The 10959-nt window shown below is 38.4% G+C and overlaps 2 protein-coding genes across 5 annotated transcripts in view; both read left to right on the top strand.

The window, feature by feature from the left end:
* The window catches only part of LOC107660009 (spermatid perinuclear RNA-binding protein-like), a 12418-nt gene extending 7028 nt beyond the window's left edge, over window positions 1-5390 (top strand). For 3 of the 4 annotated variants that reach the window (XM_016449141.1, XM_016449140.1, XM_016449142.1), the window contains exons 12-19: window positions 195-260; window positions 862-1049; window positions 1211-1345; window positions 1450-1575; window positions 3274-3417; window positions 3538-3628; window positions 4211-4540; window positions 4629-5390. In XM_016449141.1, the coding sequence (XP_016304627.1) occupies window positions 195-260; window positions 862-1049; window positions 1211-1345; window positions 1450-1575; window positions 3274-3417; window positions 3538-3628; window positions 4211-4540; window positions 4629-4768 (1220 nt within the window). In that variant the 3' untranslated portion in view covers window positions 4769-5390. Of the gene's footprint in view, window positions 1-194; window positions 261-861; window positions 1050-1210; window positions 1346-1449; window positions 1576-2384; window positions 2472-3273; window positions 3418-3537; window positions 3629-4210; window positions 4541-4628 lie in introns of those variants that run through there. The other variant, XM_016449143.1, reaches the window with a different exon arrangement.
* A 1382-nt stretch (window positions 5391-6772) lies between these two features.
* LOC107659976 (tartrate-resistant acid phosphatase type 5-like) lies at window positions 6773-9080 on the top strand. The gene is made up of 6 exons (XM_016449114.1): window positions 6773-6863; window positions 7007-7097; window positions 7211-7410; window positions 7889-8013; window positions 8201-8546; window positions 8635-9080. Exons 1-6 carry the CDS (start codon window positions 6816-6818, stop codon window positions 8890-8892), a joined length of 1068 nt encoding a protein of 355 aa, XP_016304600.1. The 5' UTR covers window positions 6773-6815; the 3' UTR covers window positions 8893-9080.
* The last annotated feature ends 1879 nt before the right edge of the window (window positions 9081-10959 follow it).

The following is a 10959-nucleotide window of genomic DNA, read 5'->3' as shown; positions in this document are numbered from 1 at the left end:
AGAGATTTTTTTTTTTTTTTGGATGGACTGGAGAGAGACCTTGGCATTTCGAATGCTAATATATCTACATAATATTATGTTTGGTTTTATTTCATAAGAGTAAAGGGAAAAACCTGTTTTCTGTGTCTGTTAACCTATTATAATGCCACATCTCTTCCTTTCATTTAATTAAATTGCAATGACTGATATCCCAGTAAAGAGGCCAAGGGAAGTTTATGATGCTGGGGATCTTGAAATGAGGCCAAAGTTTCCAAGAAAAGGTATGCATCTCAATTTCAGTCTCTTTCCCATCATCCTCTTTTGTTACAAATTTTATATTTAATGTAGGGATGCACGATATTGGATACTGTTATATTTCCTTTTGTTTGGAATCAACACCAAGTCTCTCCTGTGCAGAGATTATAAACAAATTATTTTTAATTTTAGTAAGTTTTGTGCAAAAACGTACTTGTTAGAACTAATTAAACATTATTAAAGTTAAAGTTCAACTTTTTTTTAATGAGAGTACATTGAATGCTTTGATAATACTATAATAAGATCAGTCACTAAAATTTTTTTTCTTTCAGACAAATGCAGTTGCAACCTTAACATTTTAATGTTATTTGTGTATTTTATTTTTCATTTTATTACAAGTAGACCTACAGCGCCCCCTAAATAAATAAAAGGCCTTACCGGATGGGCATTAGGACCTAGGGGAGGCTGCCGCAGCTTTCGATTCCGATAACTTTCCGATAATATTGAGCATCCCTAATTTAATGTATAGTAGAAAAATACAGCATGCCTCATCTTTTAGTTAAATACGTGTTGTATACAATGTCAGCCATATTGTTTTTCCATAATACCTGTGTGTTCTCCTGGCAGAAAGGCGTGAACCAGCAAATGCCCTGATGAAGCTGAACCAGCTGCGGCCTGGAACCCTCTACAGATTGGCATCACAGTCTGGGCCTGAACATGAACCTCAGTTCACAATGGCTGTAGAGGTGGATGGAGTAACTTATGAGGCTACAGGCCCCTCCAAACGCAGTGCCAAGCTTCATGTTGCCCAGAAAGTGAGTCTGCTGAAAGTCGCAAGTTTAAAAGAAACTTTGTTCTAGATGCCACATGTAGCTGTTGCACAGATAACATTTTCCAGGGTTGTGGTCTTTAATGAGTGTGAAATAAACATTGTGTGAATTTCAGTGGTTGTCTATGCCATGTACACAACACACAGGTTCTGCAAGCATTAGGTGTGCCCTTGCCATCAGAGGCCAAGCCTGCTGATGAAAATAAGAGCCAGTCTGTTGCTGCGCCTGTGGTCACCGGTTCAGATGAAACCACTCCTACAGGGTCTGATGATGGCACTGAGGTTAGCATCCAAAGATTGAGCCTCCTTGAATAGCTTTGGGGTTTGATGCCTTTGTAGACTGTAGGAAATTGGTTTGGCATGATTGGTTCCACTTCATCTCGCAGGGTGGCCCCATCCTCACCAAACATGGCAAGAATCCTGTCATGGAACTCAACGAGAATCGGAGAAGTCTGAAATATGAACTTATCTCTGTCAAGGGACGCTTCAACGACAAGACCTTCACCATTGAGGTTAGACATGTTGACTAAAGCTAGTTTATTTTGAGCTAGTGTCCTTGTACTTTACAAGTCACAATGAAAATTCATCCAAATGTTCCCTGTCACAGTGATGCCAATATCACTCTCAGCTGGAGTTCTTTAACACTGTTCTGAATTGTACTGTGGCATGGGCATGAGTGACAGCAAATTGATCATGACATTGTTCAATTTCTGCTTTGAACATTTCATTTTTAGTTTTCTGATGTTTTATGAAGGGTGGTACCTAGTGAGGAAGCAATGGTAAACAAAATGTTTTCACAAAAATATTAAGCAGCAGAAATGTTTTCAACATTAGTAAATGTTTCTTAAGCAGCAAATCTGCATATTAGAATGATTTCTGAAGGATTATGTGACACTGAAGACTGAAAATCCAATAAGGGAAAATTTTGGATTAATCAGCCAATTATTGTAAAATCAAAATACTCAATTTGTTACTATTTTTAGTCTTTTTAAATCCACTGTATGCTTGTGACGAGGGTCGATAGAGGCTACAAGGTTAGGATATCGTATAGAATAACCAGGAATAAAATTCAAATGGTAAAATCACATTAGCCCAACATACATTGGGCACTTTTTGTTTTGATTTTGTTTGCAGCTGTTCACAAACAGAAAAAGCAATCAACATATGTACACTCAGTTATTTTCTAAAGAAATAACACTGCAAAGAAACTATCATCAAAACGAATATTGGCAGTAATTCATCAACAGTAGATCAGCAGTATTCGCTCATCATAAATGAATAGTAATCCGTTATTAAAACGGACCTTCTTTCTTTTCTCTAGGAACCTGGTCAAAGTCAACATGAGCAACTCAACAGTAAATAATGGTTTTATGAATAAATTGTTTTAATAATATCCATGTTTCATGCGTCTTTTTTCAATATACTGTGTTATTAGAGGTTCATTCACTATGAAATTATTGTCTCTTTTTTTGATATCTGTGGTTCAAACATAAAACTAAGTATTTGTGCAGAGGAAAGGTCAGGTGAATATGATTGTTTGAGGTTTAACTATGCTTGCACCAGATCTGACTAGCTATAACAATGTCACTGATAGTAAGCAAAAAGTCCTACAAGGCATATATCCTGAATAAGTCGCCTGAGCAAGTAAGTTGCATATCTGCCATCATAATAGCCTGAACTTTGACATAAATATATAAGGACAAATAATAAAAGCCTAAAATTTCCTGGCAATCTACGAATCTGACAGCTCTGTATGTGAATTATTGTAAAGGGACTCTGTAATGTTAGCCCTGCTTCCCATTTTTATTTACCATATGAAGTTGTAGGTGATGTGGCATGTGTTATAATCTTGTTAATATGTTGTCACTTCAATAAAAAAAAAATCATAAAAATATTATCCATTTGTGTTTGCATTCACTTTTGGAAAAAGTGTAGTGCGGCTAAAACACCAACATTCTGTCTATCTTTATTTTCCTGTGAGTCATAGAAATTCAACCTGTGTCATCCACAGTTCAGCAACTGTTTTTTCTGTTGCCCTAAATCCTGTTTCTAATGGTGACATCTTTGAGTAAGCATGAGGACAGTTCTGCTGTTTAAATCTACTGTTTTCCTGCTGTTGTTCTCACTTCCAATAGAATAGTTTATAGTTCTGATTACATCTCATGTGCATGTTGTTTGTTTTTTTTGTTTTTTTTTTTGGCCTCTTTCAGGTGGAGGTTGATGGACAGAAATTCCAGGGCTCTGGATCAAATAAGAAATTAGCCAAAGCCAATGCAGCACTTGCAGCATTAGAACAGCTTTTTCCAGAAGGTTCTCCTGCAGACCCACTCAAAAAAAAGAAATTCCCTGCTATGGTAAAGGCAACATGTTATTCTGGATCTTCTCTTGGCCTCTTTCTGTCCTAATATTGTTTTGTGCTTTGGTCTGTTTAATATCGTTTTGTCCTTTGGTCTAAAACGTTTTTATTTCTTTAGGGCTATGGTATGGCTGGAGTGTCTTACAATGCAGGAAATCGAGGTGGAGGAAGAGGTAGAGGCAGAGGATTCAACACTGGCAAGTTTGCAGGTACACTAACATCATGAAAGGCATTAACCTCATCTTGTTTGACAGTTTAGCTCATTTAGCATCACTGTTTTGATTTCCATGGTTAGATTATCACCTGAATGATGAGGAAGTAGAAAAAAAAATGCTACTACATCATACACAACGTCCTCATTAGTACTGGGCAAAAATATTGTTTTGGATACTAAGGTTTAATACTTATTTTAAATACACGTACATGAAAAAAAAATTCACAGGAAAAAAATAAATAATATTTTTAAATATATTTTTAATATATTTCTATAGCAAAGTTTTTAAATGCTAAGATTTTACAATATTGTTTTACTGTATTTAATTAAATAAATGCATCCTTGGTGAGCATAAGAGACTTCTTTTAAACAAACAGATCAGAGACTTTTGAACAGGTGTGTGTATATATATATATATATATATATATATATATATGTTCAACTTATATATCCACTGCCTCCACTACTCCACTAGAGCTTATTTGCATAGGTAAATGTAGATTCCAAATGCATGTTACCTATTCCTGTAATGTGGATGTCGTCTTAACTTTTATTCTCTATCAATTTGTCTCTCCAGGCTCCACCACTACTGCTGGATTGACCCCAGCCCAGTCTGTTACCAACTCCAGCACAACTCTGAATCCCCAGGAGGACCCGTCTGCAACCATCAGCGCAGCCACATACCAAGCTGTACCACCACCAGTGACTGGCTATTATTATCAGTACACCCAATCCTATTCACAATTCAAAAAACCCCTCAATCAGGGCCAGAATCAGACTCAGACTCAAAATCAAATCCAGAGCAAAACAACAAATCAACAAGCTCCTCTTGTTGGACCAGACTACGGCTACGGATATCAAGGGCCTGGCATGGGTATGGGGGGACCACCTGATTTCAATTATGCAGGTGAGTTTGAATGCTTACATGCTGTGTAATAATATGCGTTTAACCCACAACTCTCTGAAACTCTTTTTTTGTTTTTTTTTCTTAATAGCATACAATGGACCACCTGGTACAGCAACATTCGGGCCACCTGGAACAACAAATCAGAGCTATAGCTTCACCCAGAGCGCCTACCCCAACCTGGGAGGCTACAGCAGTGGAGCCAATAGTACAGACTACACATACAGATAAACATAACACGTTTGGTCTCCCTGCTCAGTAATATGTACGGATGCTCATTCAAACAATTGAGAAGTAATTTCTGTAATTCTATAGCCTACAGTGTCCTCCTGAGTTGAAATATTTGCTCTAAACCTTTTGAGATTTTATACTGTTTTGTTCATTTTGCCATTGGAACTGCACCTGATTTTAGCATGGTTTTGATTCACCACTAGTTTCAGGAAATAATACATCAGGATGGAAGTTGTTTTCCGTCTGTGCCTAAATGGTTGGTGTGATTCAAATGGAAATTGTCACATAGTTCTATTTTTCCCCAAAAGATATATTTATGATCATCCTCCTGTTTTGCTTCAAATTTTTTAGCAGGTTTCTTTTTCTTTTCTTTTTTTTTTTGACTGAATGTGGACAATGAACGCAGACTTTGATGTTTACTTCCCTGAAACCATTTCAGCTGTTTCTTGTTTGGATTTTTAAGAGGTTTGATTTGCGTTATTCAGTTTAATCTTGGTATCGTCTTTTATGTAGAATGTAGCTTTTTGCTGTTAAATAGGCCAGTGCAGGAGGTTTTGTGTTCTCTGGGGTGGATGTTATATGTCATATCTTTGACCTGTGCAGGAATAAACAATTTTTTTTTTCTATTTTTAATTGCTTTCTTGTTGCTTTATTTGACAGAAATTGTGAAACAAGCTCATAGTTCCATGCATCATTTTACATGTTAAAATGCATATCATAGGCTTTTGAGAAATGTTTATTTGTGCATCTCTCAGTCATCATTGTATTGTACTGCATTATGTTTTGCACAAAAATAAAAACTACAGAGCTTTGATCATAAAACTAAGCATTTAAATATAATTTTACGAAGACATTATTGGGAGATACAGATTGACAACTGATATTGCATTTTGTGTAAGTAGTCTGCTATACTCATGGATTTACATTATAAGCTATCAGAATTTCATTTAATTTATGCACAAAATTGCTTTTTGCTTTTGGTTGATTAGATCCCTTTCTAACCAGCCATTCCAGTAATTAATAAAGGGACAGTTATTAATGCTATGGCATAAAATGACGTTCTAGAGAATTCTGTGCTTTCAAATTTGGGGAGAGCTCTGTTCTAGTCCAGCACAACAATGCTCCTGTGCACAAAGCAACATCCATGCAAAAATTATTTACTGAGTCTGGCGTGAAGTAATTTGACTGACCTGCACAAAACCTGAACCCCACTGAACACCTTTAGCATGAATTGTAACGCTGACACTGTCACCAAACATCTGTGCCAGATGCTCTCAGTTTTCTGAACTAGCATTTAGCCTCAACACTGACACGAAATAAAAGTCACAAACCTAATTTCTTAATGACTTAAATGTTAATACATCTATCATTTGATATGATTTAACAGCATTCTGTAGTTGTTTTACAGAAATCTAAAGAGAGGCAGAACAGAAGAGAAGGAAAAAGGTGGAACATTAGTCTTACTAGGTGTGTTTGAAACACATGCACTTGGTCACATGCATCTGTGATCATTGAGTCAGTAGGAACATGCTTCACATGCATGCTTAGGTCACATGTGCACACCCATCCCTATGTGGGACCTAATATATAGAGGATGAGAGGAAACAGAGCATCCAATGGAGGGATCACTCACACAAGGATACTTCAAGAACTAAGCCACTCATTCATTGTGAGTCTTTTTATCTGCTCTAGATTATCATAATGTCACAGTTTAATAACCACAACTCTGTTGCCTGTTTCTCAGTTATATTTTAATCAGGGGGATTTTATGATACGGTTCCCCTTTTTCAACTGAACTATCACTATCACTGGGAAATTGTATATGTATGTGTATGTGTATGCATGCAAAATAGCATACTAGCATACTACAGATATGACTGAAATAGTAAGAGTGGTATGCTAGTGTACTATTCAAAATTCAGCTGCAGTGTTTCTACCACCCCATTGGACAAGCTGGTTAATGGGGTAAAAGAAAACAGCTGTAACTGAAATCAAGGCATGGCTTATTGATGATCAGAATGATATAAAGATAGAGCCAATGCTGTAGATGGGTATGAGGTGTAGAGGGAGGGTTCTCAAAGAGCGAAAGCTGCTGGTATATGTGTTTTCAGTATTGTGAGATTGCTTGAATTTGATGCGTCAATATAGTTTCAGTTCTTTTTGGTTTTATGCTTGTGAGAAATGGGTGGTTAACTTTTTTTTTTTTATATATGGTGGTGTTACTGTCTTTTTGTACAGATGGCATCACCAATAATGATGGTGTTTTTAACTGCTTTCCCTGGGGTCCTCTGCTACCACTCCTCATTCATTGACCTGGAAGCTAAAGGAAGTGAGTTGGCATTGATTTATATTAGATGCTTAAGAACTTGTCAGTTGTGTTCTAAATCTCCGTATTATCTGTAATCTCTTGAGTGTTTATCTCTGCTCTTTTATTGCCTTCAGGGAACAAGTCATCTATCAGGTTCCTGGTTTTGGGGGACTGGGGTGGTCTGCCATATCCTCCTTACGTTACCCCTATAGAGAAGGCCACTGCACGCATGATGGCCAAAACTGCTTCTCAGATGGGCGCAAACTTCATTTTAGCACTTGGTGACAACTTCTACTATAAGGGCGTCAGTGACGTCAATGACCCTAGATTCCAGGTTTGGTTTCTGGAGTTTAGATCCCTTGAGTTTTGTAAATGCAGGATTTTTATTTTATTTATTTTTTGATCTTGTTTGTTAATGAGAGCCTGAATCCTCATGAAATGGGTCTACTGCTGAAATGTCAAATGCTAACTCTACAAAAGTGGTTGAGTATTGGTATGACCATTTCTAGTTGTGTGCTGGGTGTAAATAGTGCAAATTGGTGTAGAAGAGTTTAAGCTGTCTTGTCTAATATAGGGGTGCTCAGTCCTGCTCCTGGAGGGCCAGTATCCTGCAGAGTTTGGCTTCAACCAGCTCCAACATGCTTGCCTGGAAATGTCTAGTGAGTCTGAAGACCTTGATTAATCTGGTTCATGTGTATTTAAAGTTGGCACTAAATTCTGCAGGACAGTGGATCCCCAGGAACTGGTTTGGAAACTCCTAGTCTAATCTCTTCCACCTAATGTAGGCCATGGTCCTTTAATTCTCTTTGTAGGTCACGTTTGAAGATGTCTACACTCAGGATTCTCTTAATATTCCATGGTACGTCATTGCTGGCAATCACGACCATGCAGGAAACGTCCTTGCTCAAATTGAGTACAGCCAGAAGTCAAAGAGATGGTACGTGAGCCAATGTGTCTAGGCCTCCATGTCTAATTGAGTTTGGTTTCCTGGCTCTTAAGCTGGTTTGCAATTTAATTCTATTGTCAGTGCAGCTGTGCCCGGTGTGTAGACTTGGCAGATGCCGTGTGTTTGTTTGTTTGTTTGTTTGTTTGTTTTTTTTTTAAACGTTCTTTCCATCTTCAAGGAACTTCCCTTACTACTATTATGAGCTGAACTTCTGCATTCCTCGAACGGACAGCACACTGACCATAATCATGCTGGACACGGTGTTGCTGTGTGGAAACTCCGATGACTTCCTTGACCAGCAGCCCCGAGCTCCCCGAAGTGGCATTCAGGCCAACAGACAGCTGCTGTGGCTTCAGGAACGTTTGGCAAAGTCTAAGGCTGATTATCTCCTGGTGGCTGGCCATTATCCGGTATGGTCCATATCAGAGCATGGGCCAACTGACTGTCTGCTTAAGAAATTGAGACCACTGCTTAAGAAGTACAAGGCTACTGCTTACCTGTGTGGCCATGATCACAATCTACAAGTAGGTCATAAAGCGTTTTCATAAGGTTCAGTTTGGGTCAACTTTGTATTTGACTTGTTTTTGTGTCTCCCCTCCTTGCCGTTTTCAGTACATCAAGGAGTCTGGTATCGGTTATGTGGTTAGTGGAGCTGGTAACTTTATGGATCCTGATGTGCGGCACCGAAACCAGGTTCCTCGAAGCTACCTCAAGTTCTTCAATGGTGACGCTGGCACCTTGGGTGGCTTTGCCCATGTGGAGGTTAACAAGAGAGAGATGACTGTTACTTTTATCCAGGCTAGAGGAACCTCTCTTTACAGGGCTGTTCTTAAAAAGCGTGATCTTTCCAGAGTGGATGAGTATGTTTGAGGTTCTTATCCAGTTTTAATCTTTTAGAATTATGCTATGAATTAATGTGCTCAAGATTAGAAAAATGCACTCTTTGAACAAAGATTTTATAGATTAGTCTTTTAAATGGTTTATCCAATAACTGTTTTGTATGTCTTGAGAACCTGTAAGTGTTTTAAAGTGATTTATTAAATAACTCCTTTAAACTATTTGAGCCTGCTTCTCCGTAGCTCGCAATTGGAGTTTTTCTGCTTGTCACCATTGACTGCTGTGGCTCTACGTTGTCAACCCTAATTTGGTTTTAATCTTTTTGTGCAACTGTCTCCTTGTGGCCATCATGAGTAGTGCTTTGTTAAACTATGCCTTTTTCTCAGCCATAGTGCCTCTTGTTAATTAATTGATGCCTTCTGATATTACCCTTTCAGAAACTGATAAAAGGGTTAGTTCACCCAAAAATGAAAATTCTGTCATTACTCACCCTCATGTTGTTCCAACCCCATTTAAGACTTTTGTTCATATTCGGAACACAAATTAAAGGGGTCATATGATGCTGCTAAAAAGAACATTATTTGGTGTAATGAAGTGTTTAAGTTTCAAAAAACACATTATCTTCCACATATACCTCAAGTGTGTGACGGAAATGTTACGTCCCTTACCATATTGTGATGCCCTGTCTGGCCGGAGCATAACATAAAACCATGTCTGCATTTGTGATTGGAGAAATGACAAAGAACAAGTGCTACTCTACACTGCCCAGAAAGCTCTCGTTTGAATCGTCAGTGGCAAATACTTTAAATATTAAAAAAAAAAAATGTACTTTCAGTCTGAGTCAGAACAGCCGGCATTTTAGTCTACTCTACCAGGATCAGGAAACAGTCCTCCATAAAATGTGCTGCACACATCTGAATATTTGGGTTAAACTGTTCTGGAACGGTGTTGTAAATACAACTTAACCACTTATGTCTAGTCGTGTCCTCTTGTGGAAGGCCAAACAAAGTAGTTTTGCTTTCACAACGAAAAAGCGTCACACACCGTAGCCTTGAGTGAGCGGCGGCCGGAGGCCTAGAATATGCGGAGGCCGGCTTGAGTGAGCAGAGGAGATATTTTTGATGGAATCCGAGAGCTCTCTGACCCTCCATAGACAGCAAAGATATTACCACGATCAACGCACAGAAACGTAGCAAGGACATCGGTAAAATAGTCCATGTGACATCAGGGGTTCAACTGTAGTTTTATGAAGCTATGAGAATACTTTTTGTGCGCAAAGATAACAATTTATTCAGCAGTTCTTCTCCCCGAGTTACCGTCTTCTGCCATTTTGGAGAGTACCCCAGAACGTAATCAATGTTGTTTACATTCAGTAGACAGTGTGCGCATGCTGAACGTAAACAGCGCTCATTACGTTGATTACGTTCTGGGGTACTCTCCAAAATGGTGGAAGATGGTAACTGTTGTTGTTGTGTTTGTTGTTGATTGTGGTTGTTGTTGTTGTGTAATTAATGACAGAACTTTCATTTTCGGGTGAACTATCCCTTTAAGATGTTGTTTGAAACAAGTGATTGTTAACATTGGGCAACTAATACCGCAGTGGCCTATAATGGGGCATTTTGTGGAGTATAGGCTCTTTCATGCACAATCAAATAGCTTGCCACAAAACCTGATCATATTTCTCCCACAAAGTTGGGCAACTTCCAGCCCTAATTGACTTAATCTGTATTTGGAATGGATCTGAAACCATTGTTGATCTAATGTTCCTGCAGCATGAGCCTGAAAAAATCAGAGCTGGACAGATGTTGACCACATTAATGTTAGTCTGTAACAAATCCTCCTTCCTTTTATTAAAGGGGTCATATGACGTTGCTAAAAAGAACATTATTTTGTGTATTTGGTGTAATGTGTTTATGCGGTTCAAGGTTAAAAAAATACATTATTTTCCACATAATGTACATTATTGTTTCTCCTCTATGCCCCGCCTTTCTGAAACGCGTCGATTTTTTACAAAACTCATCGGTCTGAAAAAGCGAGATGTGCTCTGATTGGCCAGCTATCCAGTGCGTTGTGATTGGCCGAATTCCTCAAGCGTGTGAC

Source organism: Sinocyclocheilus anshuiensis, unplaced genomic scaffold (assembly GCF_001515605.1).
Source record: "Sinocyclocheilus anshuiensis isolate Anshui unplaced genomic scaffold, SAMN03320099.WGS_v1.1 scaffold55, whole genome shotgun sequence".
In the NCBI taxonomy this organism is placed as follows: Eukaryota; Metazoa; Chordata; class Actinopteri; order Cypriniformes; family Cyprinidae; genus Sinocyclocheilus; species Sinocyclocheilus anshuiensis.
Note: the sequence above shows the minus strand (reverse complement) of the source record. Positions and strands in the feature narration are given on the sequence as shown.